Genomic DNA, 15,671 nt, shown 5'->3' on the forward strand with positions numbered 1-15,671 from the left:
GCCAGATTTGTTTTGCAGAAAGCTATTCACATTTCTGTGAGGTTTTTTGAGGGCTTTCTATTATGTTGGATGAGTTCAGTGAACAGTCTCAGCCTGTGTCTATAAGATTGCTGGGATCCACAGGATGCAAGGACAACATGAATCCAGGGATGGGAGAAAAGCAAAGAAAGCATTTATTTGGGGACAGAGTAGAAGGCGGTTACTTCCCCTTTCACCGTTTCAAGGTACATTCAGACTTTATTCAAGAACAGAGTAGATGAGAATGTTTTCATAAACATCTTAATCTGTGAGCTGGAAGTGTTATGCTTGAATGTGCACAGAAAGGCAAGAAGTAGGTGGCCAGTTCAGGAAGTGTACTCGAGCATAGTTGTACCACGCAGTTATCGGATAAGTGATGTTGAAGACTTGCAGTGGATCAGAAAAAAGGGCAGTTTTTCACCTGTTAACCCACTTCTAACTAGTCACGGCGCAACAGGCAGAGTGCTGGTGAGAAGGTGATGTTTCTCCTTAGTGCTTTTGTTCCCTTCTAAAGAGAGGGGGTCCTGTGAGGAATATCAAATCTTCTATGCCAAAACAATGTGCCTTGTGGTGAAATATACACGCTACATTGTTCAGGTAAATCAACACTTACCTATGTTTATTATAAATCAAAGGCTTATGACCGGGTGCATAGGAGATGATTGCATACCATAACCTTTCCACTGTGATTTGTGTATCAACTTTAAATTCTTGGTACAGTTAATCTGTAGGAAGTCCAGAAGATACTTCTGTAGTGTAGGGGTTTGCTGTGCACGCACAGAGCGTGGTGTTGCACTGGGCAATTAGTAATGCAGAGCTAAGACCAACACTGTTCCTGAATTAGGTGTAGGAGCAAGGATCACTGGGAGCAGACTGCTCTGTCAAGAGTGGTTGCTGCAGCCTTAGAGCAAGCAGCCCTCTTTTCTAGCCTGTCTCAGGAATGTGTCTGTGAAACAGAGAAACTGTTCTAATGGCAGGAGAGAGCTTAGCAGCAGCTCTGGCGTGTTTCCCGTGTTCTGAACATGCGTGCTTGTTGTGTGTGTGACTGGGGGATTTTGGAAAAACAGGAGGAGTAGGTCACTTGCAGCAACCAGAGCACCTCGCCCTACCTACTGCTTGCTTCCTGTAAGCCCTTAGGAGGATGAATTGCTAACAGTAGTCTGTCGAACAGATTAGTAGTCTCAAGCCACTTCTGACCAGCAAACTGCAGAGGAAAACGCTGTATTGTACTGTGTGGTCTTTCCTTTCTACAACCCGTGAAGTTCTTTACATAGTTTCTGGAAACAGTTGGATAGATACTCAAACAAATAGCATGGGAGGAAAATAGGCACAGCACTGACCTTGTGTCTGTCTGTTACGGGTTTTTTTCCAGTCGTATTTTTTTCTGTGGGATACAGCTATGTTATATACAGCTGTTAAGATCACTTGGCAAAAGAGAACAGGACTAGCGGGAGCTTCATTTCATGATTCCATTAGTGAATGGTAAAAACAAATAAGGAGGCCCAAGCTGCACAGTGTGTTACTCTTAGTATTTTTTGCAAGCTTCAAGACAATTGCAGCACTGGTATTTTTTCTGGCTTTTCAGGTATACAGTAAAAGTCTGCTTTGTAAGTTTATAATGTGTTTGTGTTAAAATTCAGTTTACTACAGACACTTAGGAAGTGTCTTTTTGGAATAGCTAGGTGGCTCTTAGAGTGAAGAGTGAGGGTAATGACATTGGCCCTCTTGCTTGTCTTCACAAGCATGAAACTAGTTGTCACTTCTGTGAGAAGGCTAAAAATCACTGGTTTGCACCTAGAGTGAGGGACGGGAGGAGAAGGAAACCTGGAATTCAGTTTTTGACTAATACTGAAGGAAAACAGGTATCTTATTGCATAGCTTTAGTCCTTTGTTTGACTTCATGTCAGCTCTAACAAGAAGAATAATTAAGTGTAGTGTCAAGTAGTGAGTCTCTTTCTGTACCCCCTTAATTATTTACAGCTGCAAATACATGACGCATTTATATGTTAGATTTATATAACTTAAACCATGATTTGTATGTTAGGAGTTTATAAACAATGAAAAGCAATGAGATCTTGAATGATGTAAACTGCCAAGTATAACTTGGTAGCATACTGGTAAGGGAGAACAGGGAGGGGGCATGCCAAGAAAGAAAAGATTGAAGTTCATTTGTGAAGAACCAAGTATGGAAAATTATGTGAATTGTTAGTATTAGGAAAAATACTTTCTCAGCCTACAGCAGTGGGGACGACTTGCATGAAGAGCCAAGAATTCAGTATACAGAAGATGAAGTAATAACAGTAGTATTAAGAAACAGAACCAACTCAGAAGACTGTAAAGTGGCTTCAGTTGATCATGATGTAAGGTGTGAACAGTGCAGTAAGCCACCTCTGGGTGGCTGATTCAGTGACTGCCTGTTCAGAATTGTATCTGATTCTTTTCAGTTGTTGATGTATACCTAAACCTTATATACTGTGCAGGGATTTAGTCATGAGTGATATGGTATAGTCGTGCCTGCCTGTCAAAGTTTGAATGTTTTGCAAATATTAATGGTTTTACTCTTCAAACTCAAACAATGTAAGTATTTCAGATGTTTGGTAGTTTTGTTTTGAATAGCCTAGGGAACTATCCTAAAGTGTTGCTAATATTTTAAAGCCTACACAGCCTAATTTCCCACCCCCTCCTTACCCTTCTTTTGCAGATATTTAGTGCTTTCTGTGTTCAGGGCAGATTCAGACTGTCTGCTGAAGTATTCGGATTTCAGTTGAAACTGCAGCAGTGTGTCTCCATTATTTCACACAGAGCATGCACACCAGTGAATAACATGCCATTAGTACCACCACTAAAAAACCTGTTTTGAGGTCACATGATACCACATGGAAACTAAACAGAAATAAGGTCTGATTTTATACAGGAGAAGGCTGCTTTAAGCAGAATCTCTCTATTCTCTTCCTGAGATTCCTTGCCTTATGTAATGTTGTCGTCTTGCGCAACACAGAAAACAAGAATACTGTGGTCAGGTTACCCTCAGTAGGTAAGCTTGACTAGTTGTCTTCCTGTTCTCCAGCTTCTCATTCCTGACTTCCTTCATCTACATGAACTCCAATTCATCATTCTGATTCCCCAGTTCCTCTTCCTCCTGCGGTTTGGCCAGGTTGCTTTGTTTTCTGTGCTGCCTGGGCTTAAGAGTGAAAGGGAATGTAAGGGAGGTGGGTATCTCGGGGAAATAGTAGTGGAGGGTTTTGAGTCTGTCTTGTTTGGGGTTTTTTTAATCATGCTTTTATCTGCATGCTTTCCAGAAGTGCAGTTGCAGGGAAAGGCCAGTTCAGCCCTTTATCCTGTAGGAAGCAGATAATTGCTTCTGAGGACACACAGGATCTGATTAGCAGTAGAATTGTTTGGAGATGGAATATGCATAGGGCAGATGGGATCTTTGCTGAATTAAGCTGTCGGTGCTTAGCAGCTTTCTGCTGAATATGTGCAAATTAGAATTGGGTAAAAGTCACAATTTGTCTAGCTGGGCTGAATTTTGATAGGGGCAACAAACACTTGGGTTTTTTTCTGAGGAACATTGTTTTGCCAAACTTTATCCTTTCATCAAAATCTATAGATCCTGGATCATCTTAGTGAAACAGTTGTGTGGGAACTTTTTGTTTGCTTTTAAACTAAGCAAAATAGATGCTCCCTTTGAAGTACAGGAGAACTATCTGAGGAATGATGGAACGATTTCCATTTAAACTTCCTTCATTTTTTTTCCTCCCTTAACCTTTGAAAAGGGGAGAGGATGAAGGGGAAGAAGAAACTGGCTGATCAGACACTTGGTTTACGTGAATAATTTGTTTGGCAATATTAGATAGTCTTGAAAACTGACTTATAATTAGATGACATAGAGGCATTCAATTTTCATATAGCACATTATTTCATTCTCTGCATGGATACCATGCTAGATCTTAGAAGTTAGTAGTTTTCACTTATACTTGCTGTACTGGTTAAACAAAGAAGTAATATGTTGAATTAGGATTCTGAAACACACTGCATTAATAGCTAAATTTTACAGTTATGCTCCTTGCTGGGAAAACAGAGAATCTTCCAATATTGTGCCTTGCTTGTTATGTATAGATGAATACCTCTGTGTGTATGTGTACATATATATGTGGATGCATTACTTCAAAGAAAATACTGGTGTTTTCTGTATATGCTTGCAAATAAATCTTATTTTGACATTATTGATTAGTGAAAAGTTATAGGGAATCTTAAAGATACACATTTTATCTATATTCACTTTATGTAACTGAAAGTGATTTTTTTGAGATCAGTCATTTCATACTAATTTCAAAAAATGCTGTTGTCTCTTTCAGATGTAATTACATTTTGCTTACAGCTCAAAACAGTAATTTGTATTCTGATACCTTTATTTGTTCCAGGAAACATGAAAGAAAACTGAAGCATGATGAAATACGTAAGAAGTATGGTATGTGGTAATCTTGTTTTGATATTCAGTACCTAAATTGATTCCTTTTTCCTAATTATTATTAAAATTCACAGCAGAAACAAGCTGCTTTATGAGCAGCAGAAGTAATCAAGTGCAGTTCCCTACTGATGCATGTCTTCTGTCACCTGAACACCTGATCCCGTCACTGTCATGCTCCTGTTCTCTTCCTGCACTGACTCTCACACTGGGCGAGAGAAAATACGCGGGATGGGGTGTTTGCTTGGGGTGGGCACTTATGTATTGATTAAAATATATTTCTTTTTCTTCTTAAGTGAGAGTACTGATTTTGGGGAGTTGGTTTGTTTGTTCTTGAATGTGATAAACTAATCTAGTTGAAATTGGCTAGCAGACTCATGGTTATTAAAGGCGGATAGAAGATCATCAGCAAATAGCAAGCTTTTTAAATCTGTCTTAAAAAAGAAGGATGGAGGATGCAGCCTGATGTACAGATGAAATCTGTTGGTTTTTCTTTGGTTTTAAGTGGAGCTGTGGTCTAGGAGAAGAATATTGCAAGACCTGCTGTGTTGTATAGGAGGCCCTTATTATCTAGGCTTGTCAGTACTTGCACTTTTCATTTGATTTGTTCATAGGGTTAGTAATACTGTGTTATTCAGAGACAGTTATGCTAAAACTATGCTGCACTTTTTATTATGCAAATGACACTAATGTCAGAGAAGGTGATTCTAGGGGTCTGAACAGTCACTCAAAACTGTTAATTTTCATCCTCTTGTTAAACTGATTGGCAGAGTCTGGAATGCCTTCCTGAATCTGCAGCCTGCCCTTTGGCTCATGCAGCAGTGATACAGACAGTCTACAGGGAATCCTCTGCCTGGGGAACATCTGCAAAAATAGGCTCCTCTACTGGAATGGAGGAAAAGAAAACCACTGTGAAGCTTGAGCTGCAGGAGGAAGAATGTTGCAGAAACTAGAAGCGATATTTGTTAAACATCAGTCACAAGCTGTGGTAGTTTATAGTATAGGATAGTTGACCCTGTATATTCAGTTTTGAGAGGTTTGGGTGGTTGACAGCAGTAGTCCAGACTTTAAAAAACCAAGCGAAATCCAAAGAACAACACAAAACACCACACACTAGTTGAGTTTGTTCCTCCTTAGAGGAGACTGTAGGGTTAATCTCAACAAGTCTCAATCATTGGGATAGATCTGGTGAAGAACTTAAGAAAATGGCTATGCCTCTAAAACAATAGGTAGCACTCTGTACAGATACAGATAGAACTTTGGATGTCCTTGAGGCAGTGCAGCTAAGGAGCGAACAAGGTCCTGAATTCGGTATAGCAGTTAATTTACCAAAGCGCTGTGTTGGGGTTAAGTGGTGTTTCAAAAGGCTGTGTGCAGTTACATTCTGCTTGTGAAACTAGTTCACTTGTTTCTGGATGGTCCTGTGTTTTAGTGAAGACAATTCTGTCTTCAGTGCTTAACTTTCAGATCTTAGCAGAATGCTTTGTTGAAGTACTTGAGTTCCTTGAAGAGTAAACTGTACAAGTCTGTGCCTCTGGAATACCTACACCAAATTCAACAAATCTTGCTTGTAGCTATACTATGACATGGGAGCTTGTGTCATTTTTGCCGCCTTGAAGCTTGTTAGTCTATCAATGACTTGGAAACAAGTTCATACATTCATTGTGTTAATGGACAGTGTACCTTACAAAGAGTCAGGCATATTAATTTCTTCCTGCAGTTATGTTTTGCAATGCAGTTTACCTGCAAAAGATTGTAATTCAACTATAAAACTTAAATTTCAATAGCAAAGTTCTATATAAAATTTACTTGTTGACAGGTTTGCTTTATTGCATATACAATAATAATTTATATAATCAGATATATTTATTTGAGGCCTGGATTCTCAGAATTCATTTCTGTCCAAAACTCCTACATGAATAGTTGGCACATCCTGAAAGGATGTACCTAAGTGAGGAAAACTGAAGGACGATATATATAAATTCTGAAATCCCCAAATATTATTGCTGATGTATGTAACATATTCTGATAACATGCAGACAATGATAGTCAAAATAATTCAGTGGGACATAATAGATTAAATCTTGCTTTAGCCTTGGATTATCTGTCATCATTTCTCACTGTCTAGTAAATACGTATGTTAGCATATTAAGCATAATCTAATAAACTGCTGCAAATAATTACAGAGAAACTAGATTATTTTGCTCTTACGCACTGCAGAGAGGATTCTCAGTTAAGTAGACATGGACGAGTGGCAGAATGACAATGATTTTGTTAACCTGACTCTGTAGATTAAGATGAACATGCCTGAAATTTCAGTATTTGGTTGGCTTGAAGGGAATGCCTTTTCCCATTTCACCCACCAGCTTTCCTTACCCCATTTAAATGGTAATTACACATTTATAATGCATTGCAGGTGTCACTCTAGCCACAGTCCTTTGGGAGCATTGGAAGCAATAGAGAGCTTTAGCAACCAGGAATACACACTTTGAATTGTTTCTTTGTTGCACAATTTGATAGTATTTTTCAATTGCTCACATATATGAATGCAATGTGATTACACAAATTACATGTTGACTGTTAGAAAATTTTAAAGCAGAAATCAGAGTACTTCGCAGCTTGTGTAGTATACAAAGGAACTACAATTTAATTGCTGCTGCATTTGCTGCTATTGTATGCTCAATATAGCATTAGCGAGAAGCTGCTTTGTTATTTATTTCAGGATTTTGCTTGGTATTAGTGGAAGGATTCTTTCTCTCCATTTTTACAAAATTACTGCCTTTCATGGTTTTGGACTTCCACGCCACTTGCTTCGGTTCTGCAAAGGTTTTGATCAACTTATTTAAAGATATGTAATCCTATTGCCTTTATTTTATGTCAGGCATTGATTTTTATATTCAGTATTTTGTTACAGTAAGTTTTTCTTCTGTTCAAGATATTTTGTCTTGACCTTCTTTAGTGTTCCAAATGCAAAGCAGGGAAACATTGTATCGCTATACAGTTAAAGCTATTTAGTTTGTTAAGAATAGGGTTGTTAATCTGGGGGTTAAAAATAAGGAGAAGTGTCATGAGGGGTGAAGACATGCAGCAAACTAGTTGAGGTTTTTTTGCAGCATATACAGTCTTTTGTAAATATTTCACTTGTTAATTCTATTTTTGGGCAGTACTGATATGTGATGAGAGTCAGATCTAAATTACTTGAGAAGCTGCATAGTTAGCATAGTATGTAATATAAATGAATCTGCTGGGAAGAGCTATTAATTTCTTACAGTTGTTTCATTTCCTACATATTAGGAGGACTCATTACTTCATACAAGCTGATGAAAGATACTTGACCACTGTACCTTTCAAAATTTTTTTAGTGTTTCTTAAATACTGCTGAGTAGGTCAAATATTAAGCTCAGAATGCAGGTAAATAGAAGTAAGACGTTAAAATTTCTTGTAAGTGTTCAGTATGTCAATATTGAAGTTCAGCAGTAACATATAATGGACTTTATTGCAAACAAGACTCCTGAAGCTACAATCATCTAACTTTTCTGAACCTGTAAGTGTAAATTACAAGTTGGGTAGTCACTCTCATGTCAAATGGGAAACAGTTGAGAGAGCTCTCATGTCTGGTTGAAGGCAGCACATGAGCTGTAGTTGAACCAGACATGGTATCCAATTAGCATAGGCTTGTGGCTCCTCTTTGAGTGCCGCTGCTAGAAGCAGCTGTGGCAGCTGACAGGAGCTTTTTTGTCATGTGCCTTTTTTTGTATGTGTGTCTGGATTGCTTTTTGTCCACTTACTGGAGCCTGATACAACTTCTTCAGTAAGAATTGATGCGAGTGATGAGCTGCTGTCACCTTCCTCTCACTTGATATAATCTTACGATGTACTTAGAATGCTGAGGATAAAAGAAATTTAAACACTGGATGCAGATTTGAGAGCAAGGACTATTGGATATTGTAAAATCTGTGGTTATCCTCATTTGGAAGGAGGGCTTGCCGTTTCTTCTGGAGTACCTTTTTTCCTGGGAGCTCAATTTCTGAAATTATGACCACTAATACTCACACTGGATTGACCCATAATTCTTAATGCCTGTTTAGTGCCAGTATTGTACAATAAAACAGATCAGAGAACTTGAAGTTACACATACTAATGCCTGATTGTGGGTAATTATACCTATTCAGTCCTAAATATAATCCAGTAAAATTAAAGCAGGAATGGCATCTGCAATAATGAGTAAAAGTGGCACATTCACGTGAAATATGAGGACTAGTTATCTAAAAGGGCTTTTGACTGAGTATTTTGGGGCAGGTGCAGATAAAAGTATATTTGTGCCTCAGAGTAGTACAGGAAAAGTTCATTGGGAACCTTACATCATCATCTGATTAATTTTAAATTGGCACTACTGATGTAGAGCATAGTTTCCATTGGATTTCAGCTGTTTAAGCGGTAAGAGAACAGTGTTTTTACTGTGCTGCTTTCAGACCTATGAAGTATCAGGTATGTATCTTGGATAAAATGTAAGAAAGGCGTAATAAGCACTTGCCAGGCTGTAGAGGGAGTAGCATGCAACCTAAGCTAATTTTGTCAGGGAAACTAGTACCACCTTTTGTCACTTCCGGAAAACTTTTTTACATTTGACACCTTGATTTCTAAGTGGGACTTAATGAGTGCAGGGAGTTTGTGCAATGCTAATTGTAATAAAAATATGTTACTTCTAATTTTTATTACATATAAATATATGTAATCAAAATAATTTCTACTACTCTTGCTAATTTTCTGTAAATGTTGTGTAGATGTGTTTTGTATTTGGAAGGGGTAAAACACAAATAGTGCAAAAAATTTTGAGAATTGGACTACTCGGTTGTCTTTCAGGTAGCTAGATACATTAGGATTCATAGATCTAGCTGCCAAAGTATTAACTCTGGAGAAAGGGAGGCAGTGGGGGTGGTCTGGAAATAAAATAAATGTTTCTTCTCTGTATTTGGGTTGGGGTATTAACACAGGAATGTTATCTGAAGGCACTAAAGATTGAATAATAGGCCAAGGATAAGAGCTTTTTTTATAAGCTTTATATAGCTTGTCAGCTAGACTAATGGACACTAAAAATCCTTGTTTAAACACATGAAAGGTAAGATTAAAGTTTGAGAAGTAGTAACTGCTTTCTAGAAATTTAAAAATACAAAAAATTTCAAGGTCTCAAAACATTGTAGACAGGTAATTATTGACAATGCTGTCATTTAACCATATTCTTATTGCACAGATGTTCAAAAGATTATTTTTAAAAGCAGTTACAGAAAGGGGTAGTACTTTTGATGCAAGGTACTATACCAGGTAAACAAACTGTATTTGATGTTACCGGACTGAAGCTTTATAAATGTGACTGGCTTAATCCTTCTTTGACAAGTAAGGGCCGTTACATATGAGGGCTGGTTTTTGATTTTAACATTCTACAAATTGACTGCTTGTAATCTTGTAAATCTGAGGAGTTACAGGATTTCTCATATTTATTCCTTAATATTTGCTGTTCCCTATCAGGTAGGTAGGTAGTTGCAGCTACTGATACAATAATCAGCAGTAAGCAGTTGTGCTTCTTGATTGACATCTTAAAATAACCTGGCAGTTCAAAAGAAGTGCAACAACTGCAACGAAGTAGGCAATAGTATAGTTTGCGCTCAATGCCGCTAGCTTTTGACTTGCAGATAGAACACTGAATGGTCAACATCTGTGTGCAGGTGCACGTGCAAAAGGTATGTATGGTATGAAAAGGTCTGAGAGGAGTTCTATAAGATTGGGCAGTGACAGGTGTAATCTTACACTTCCACTGTTGTGAATCTGAACATTTGGAATTGGGGTTGTTTGGTTTAGGTGCCTTCTGTCTCCAATGCCCTAAAGAAATGAGCTAGAGAAGAGTCTGGGCTTGCAGACATCAGTACAAAAATCTTGGTAGAACAGGTAGCAGTAGTGTTACTGTTCTTTCACAAAAGTCAGCCTCTGGACTCTTATGGGACTTCTTTATTTTCAGTATGCACATTTTCCTGGCTGAAATCTGGTGAAATAATTGCTGTGTGGAACAGCAATTGCTCAATGACTAATCCTTACAGAAAATGTTGGTTGGATGGCATATCCAAACACTCAGCATAATTGGATGGCTTTGCAGTGCTTTCAGTAACAGTATTCTGATAAAGTCATTAAAAAACTTCATGAAAACATACTGCAACCTGAATTAAGTGATGCTCTTGTTGTGGTCCCTGGAGGTTTTAGTGCATGTGGAAGTGATATTCGTTTGTTCTTGGATATCATTGTCCTATTGCAGAAATGCTGTAAGTGGCTGAATGTGACAGCTGGTAGTCTATAATTGAAGTAGAACTTAAGTCAAAGTAGCAGCATCTAACATTTTAAAAGGAGGATGATCTTACAGTGACTTGAATTTATGCACTGGCCAGTCTGAATCTGTTCTTCCTGAGCAATCTCTACACGTAGATTTTTGTAGAATTAACTGTCTCACAAATGGATTTTGTGGAGTATACCTCACAAATGAGAAATGTCTTTTCCATAGGAATTTTTCGCAGAGAAATGTTCTCCTCCTGCTAATGCACAAAATACCTGTTTGTGATTATAGTCTGAGAAATAAGAGTGCTTAAGAACACTTTAAATTTATTATTGAGAGTTTGGGTAATAGAGCAACTATGATAGGACAAGAATTGCCTTTTGGTTTTCTTATATGGAGTACCTATTACAGTAGGGTTGTCAACAACTCAAGATTTTTATGTAGTACTGGTAAGAAAATGATAAATGCAGTCCTGTTCTGTTTTACAGGTCTTCTCCAGGATTCCGATAATCCATACAGCAGATTTGAGAATGAATAAAGCTGAGCACCTTCCTGTATTCTGGAGTTCCAGCTCTAGCGGAAGATAGTTTGTTTTCATTTGCCCTTTGGGCTCTCTTGGTGTTTTGGTTTTTTTTCCCCAAAAGGTTTTTGGTTCTTTTGCCTGGTTGTAAAACTAGGTGTGGATAAAGACTTCATGAAATGTATGTTTCTATCTTCAACCTATATAGAGCTAATTTTTTTATAAGTGCTTTTGAAATGTTTGCTGATATTTTTTTAAAGCAACATTAAATGTGAAAAATACTGTCTTTACTCCTCTTAAAACTGTATTTCATTACTTGATGTAGATGGTAGTAGTTATAATCATGTGTCTGAATTCAGTCTTAACTGCCACTTAAAACAGTTGTTTACATGTTCCTAAATAAAGATTTTTCCTTACTGTATCTTTTGGTTTTTTATAAAGGCAACATGGAAGCACGACTTCCCACAGCAGAAATATCTGAGGTTGGTATTGATGAGAAAATACATCAGTCACATTCTTACGTACTACCATAAAGTGAGAACTAGGTGGAGCGGATTTTTCCCCTCTGGGTAAAAGAAAGGTCTTCAAGAGTGTCATGTCTGAGGATTGAGAGAGGGTAGTGTATTTAACTTTGAAAATTAGAACTCGGTTGTGGAAATATATGGGTATGTACTTTGGATATATCACTGATGTGGAAAAGAAATTACTTCAGTTAGCAAAACTGGAAGGAGTTCATTCTTGAAATAAGCATAGACTGATGTTTCTTAAGTTTAGGTACATCTGACTGTGAACACTTCCTATGTAAGCTTAATGGAAAAAGAAAAAAAAAAATGCCAAGTTCAGCAATGTTGACCCTAGCTGCTTGTACCCTGCCTCCCTACAGTGGGAGGAGGGAGAGAATGGGAACAGCACAAGCAAGAAAACTCTTGAGTCAAGTTTAAAGACAGTTTAATAAGTGAGGGAAAAGGAGGGTCGGGGGAACAAGTCATGCAAAGGCAATCAACCACCTCCCAGAAGTAGACTTCTACCCTCCCCTCAGTTTTTGTTGCTGAGCGTGATGCTGTACAGCTTGGAATATCCCTTTGGTCAGTTCTGGCCAGCTGTCCCAACTGTGTCCCCTCTTGGCTTCTTGCCTGCCCTGGCCTGCTTGCTGGAGTGGGAAGAGTGGCAAAAATGAAACCTTGATGCTCCACAAGCAATGGTCAGCAAAAGCCAAAGCGCTGGTGTGTTATCAGCACTGTTCTAGCTACAAATCCAAAGTGCAGTACTATTATGGGCTGCTATGGAGGAAGTTACCTCCAGACCAGTACCATAAAGAATGCAGTATTTTTTAACCTTTTCTTCTTCTTTTGGTATTTCCATAACAAGATTTATTTCTTGTCTTTTCACTGAGTGTTCTTAATAGCTTACCAATATGATGCAACAAGCAAAGAGTTATTCTTCCACCCCCAGTGTAATAAAAGTTCCCATTTATTCTGTATACTTTAAGTAACCTCCCTTGCTGTATGTTGTGCATTAAACACATGTACAGTATTGAAGATGTTCATGTTTTTATCAGTGTTTCTAAAATAAACATTTAATTTTGTTCTGTGTCTGTTTTAAATTGATTTGGTTTAAAAGAAGGGATCGAGTGTGAGTTTGGGAGAACAGAAAGGGTGCATTTTTGCTTCTGCTGTTTTTCTCGCAGAATAAAATCTTTACACCTCGTAGGTGTGATGAGGTGAATTGCAGTTCATTCCAGTGCCAGAGAACCTTTCTCTGGTACAGTGTTCGCTTCCATTCTTTCAGTATTTTTACCTCTTTCTCAGAAATCTGTATTAAAACATATTTCCTAGTTCCTGAGTCTGTGTTGTAATTCCTGTTAATAGAAAAATGGTCCAGCTTTCCTTTTTTTCTTTTTTTCTTGACTCTTATTTAGCACTTTATTATTTGGCACTGCATTTAATTTCATGTATTTCTTCATCTGTCAGCTATTGTCAAGTCTGAAGTATTTTTCAAATGGCTGTCTTTGAGGAGTGATGGTCTGTGATAAGAGTGGGTTGATAGTGTAGAAATAAAACACGCTGATGGTGTTCCCTGGAGGTAACTTTTGCAGAGACGATGAAGGTCTGCCTGCTGTCTCACAACCCAAGTGGTGACATCCCTGACTTGATAGAAAAGCGTTTTTCTTCAGCACCTGTTACAGAATTTGAAGGGCTGTCATGTATTCTAACAAAAGGGGGAGGAGGGATAACCTTTCTTACAATTTCAAAGCTGGTGAAGTACTTGGGGAACCAAAATATTTTGGGAATATGGAATGGGTGCTGCATTTAAAGAGAAGGTTGAGTGAAATCCATGCAATCTTGTGCATCTTGTTAACTTGTCATTACTAAGCTACAGTTGTGGGCATCAAAAGGTAACAACTATGGTCAAATTTATCTTAACCAGACTTGCCATATACTAACCATTAACTTCATAGTGTAGGCTGTAATTTATGCAAAAAGTCAAGGTAGACATCTAATAATACGTAATTTTGCTTACACGGTTAAAGATGAAACTGCTAGTTTAATGAGACTACTGTGGACAGGAGCCTTAAAGCTTAATGGAAAACGCAAAAATCCCTAAACAATCTTCAGACTTCAAATTATTTAACCTTTCTTTGCTGTGTTCATTGGAGCAATTAATTGAATGGAAAATATCCTTATTTCCATACATTAATTGCAGGCTTCTTTGCTTTCCTGTGTGTCAGAATTTCTTATTTTTATAGAAACGCTGGAGTTGGCTTATCAAAAAAAAAGGAAAGGTTGCTGGTCTTTGTGCTTCAGTGTAGCTACAGGTAAGTGGGAAAACAGCTGTAGAAAGAGGTGACATTGTATCTTTATTTTTCAGGTGTGCAGACTAAAGCATTTATCGTTTTCAGTAGGAGCTGCCCCTCCTGCACACTTTTTCAACAAAAGAGATAGAAGGGATAGAACAAATAAACCAAATGAAAGTAGGGAACCAGCATAACCTAAGCTGGAGAGCAATAATATCTCTTATCTATAATATCTCTGCTAATCATCTCAGACCTCCCTTACATTCACACTCTAGTCTCTCTTTCCTCTGTCTTTATGTGAAGTTTGCTTGTTGATTTTAGTATTGAAGGTAAAAAAGTATTTTAGTAAACTTTTGTGAGGTTTGCTTGTTGATTTTAGTAGTGAAGGTACTACTATCAGAAAAGAAGAGCAATCTCATAAATGAAGAAGTTAAAATGTGTGTTTTATCTTTGCACAGAACAGAATTTCCAGTACTGAAAACTCAAGTGGGTCAGCTTTAAGAGTAATGTTGCTAAGTGTAATTTATTTACGTAAAGAGAATTTTAGTAGGTTGAAGCATACTGTTGTAACTTAATACAGGAACATACCTTTTGCCAATTCTCAAATCTTGCATTTGATGAGTCCATTAAGTTGTCTGCACCATGTCTTGCCTGATTGTTATTTGAGTATTAAGTAGGCATATAGAAGTAAGTCTGAAAAAGAGTCAATTTTCTGTTTATTTGGTGGTGGGTTTTTTTCTTACAGTATTTGTTTCAGACTCCCATACATAGTTTTATCATCTATCCTTTAAAAAAATCAGTGTGCCAAACTGTAGTTTCTTATTACACTAAGTACGTGCCTGAGGAGTGGCTGAACATGCAGTTCTGTAGATTTTTAGTTGGTCCAGAAAGAAATGGGAGAGAATCAGCTAGCATGCTCTTCTTCCCCTCCTCCTGAGTGCCAGGGGGCCAAACAGCAACACAGTAAAGGTAAAAAAGACACTTTGAGGGGAAATGATGGGGAGATGTTCAGGGCAGGAGTGGGGAAGTCAGCAGTCTGGGGGGGATGGTGAAGCTGGCAGCAATTGCCTGTGGCTGTGCCCCCAGTTCCTGCCCGTCTGGGCTTGCTCACCTTTGGTTTTGGGGCTCTAATTGGGCAGCATCTCTGACTGCCCTGCGCTTCGAAATGTGAACCAGGGAGGTGATGTGGGTGGAGGCTTTTCAAGGCTCACCTGTGCTCTCATCTTTCCGAAGACAGGAGGGCCCAGTCTGTTGTTGATTGACTGATTTATCTGTTCTGTTGGCCTGGTCCTAGAACAGCCGCTTGGAGGACAGAGAGGAGGGAGTGCTTGTCAAAGTAGGTAAGAGAGTGGCATTTTGTGACTGAAGTATCATCATTTCTGAATATTCCTAAAGCTGGGTTTCTGCGTGGTGACTCTTGACAGAATCTGCTGAGACCATTCCCCAAATGCTGCTTCACCCAAAACTTAAAAGAAAGGGCCACGATTCTGGTGCCTTCAAGCCAAGTCCAAAACCTATAGATCCTTCGTTTATTTTAATGGCTTCACATGGT

At 38.2% G+C, this 15,671-nt stretch overlaps 1 protein-coding gene and 1 long non-coding RNA gene across 2 annotated transcripts in view; one reads left to right on the plus strand and one right to left on the minus strand.

Annotated features, from left to right (window-relative positions):
* LOC119146750 (pituitary tumor-transforming gene 1 protein-interacting protein-like) overlaps positions 1 to 12,915 on the plus strand; it is a 33,371-nt gene extending 20,456 nt beyond the window's left edge. The window contains exons 6-7 of the mRNA XM_037384914.1: positions 4,443 to 4,489; positions 11,294 to 12,915. Coding sequence (XP_037240811.1) covers positions 4,443 to 4,489; positions 11,294 to 11,343 — 97 coding nt within the window. The 3' untranslated portion in view covers positions 11,344 to 12,915. The remainder of the gene's footprint in view (positions 1 to 4,442; positions 4,490 to 11,293) is intronic.
* Positions 8,234 to 11,287, minus strand: LOC119146751. The gene is made up of 2 exons (XR_005103820.1): positions 11,081 to 11,287; positions 8,234 to 10,309 (listed from the first exon to the last, which is right to left on the minus strand). It is a non-coding gene; the product is annotated as an uncharacterized LOC119146751 (long non-coding RNA).
* Positions 12,916 to 15,671: the final 2,756 nt, after the last annotated feature.

Source organism: Falco rusticolus, chromosome 4, assembly GCF_015220075.1.
Source record: "Falco rusticolus isolate bFalRus1 chromosome 4, bFalRus1.pri, whole genome shotgun sequence".
Taxonomy (NCBI): Eukaryota; Metazoa; Chordata; class Aves; order Falconiformes; family Falconidae; genus Falco; species Falco rusticolus.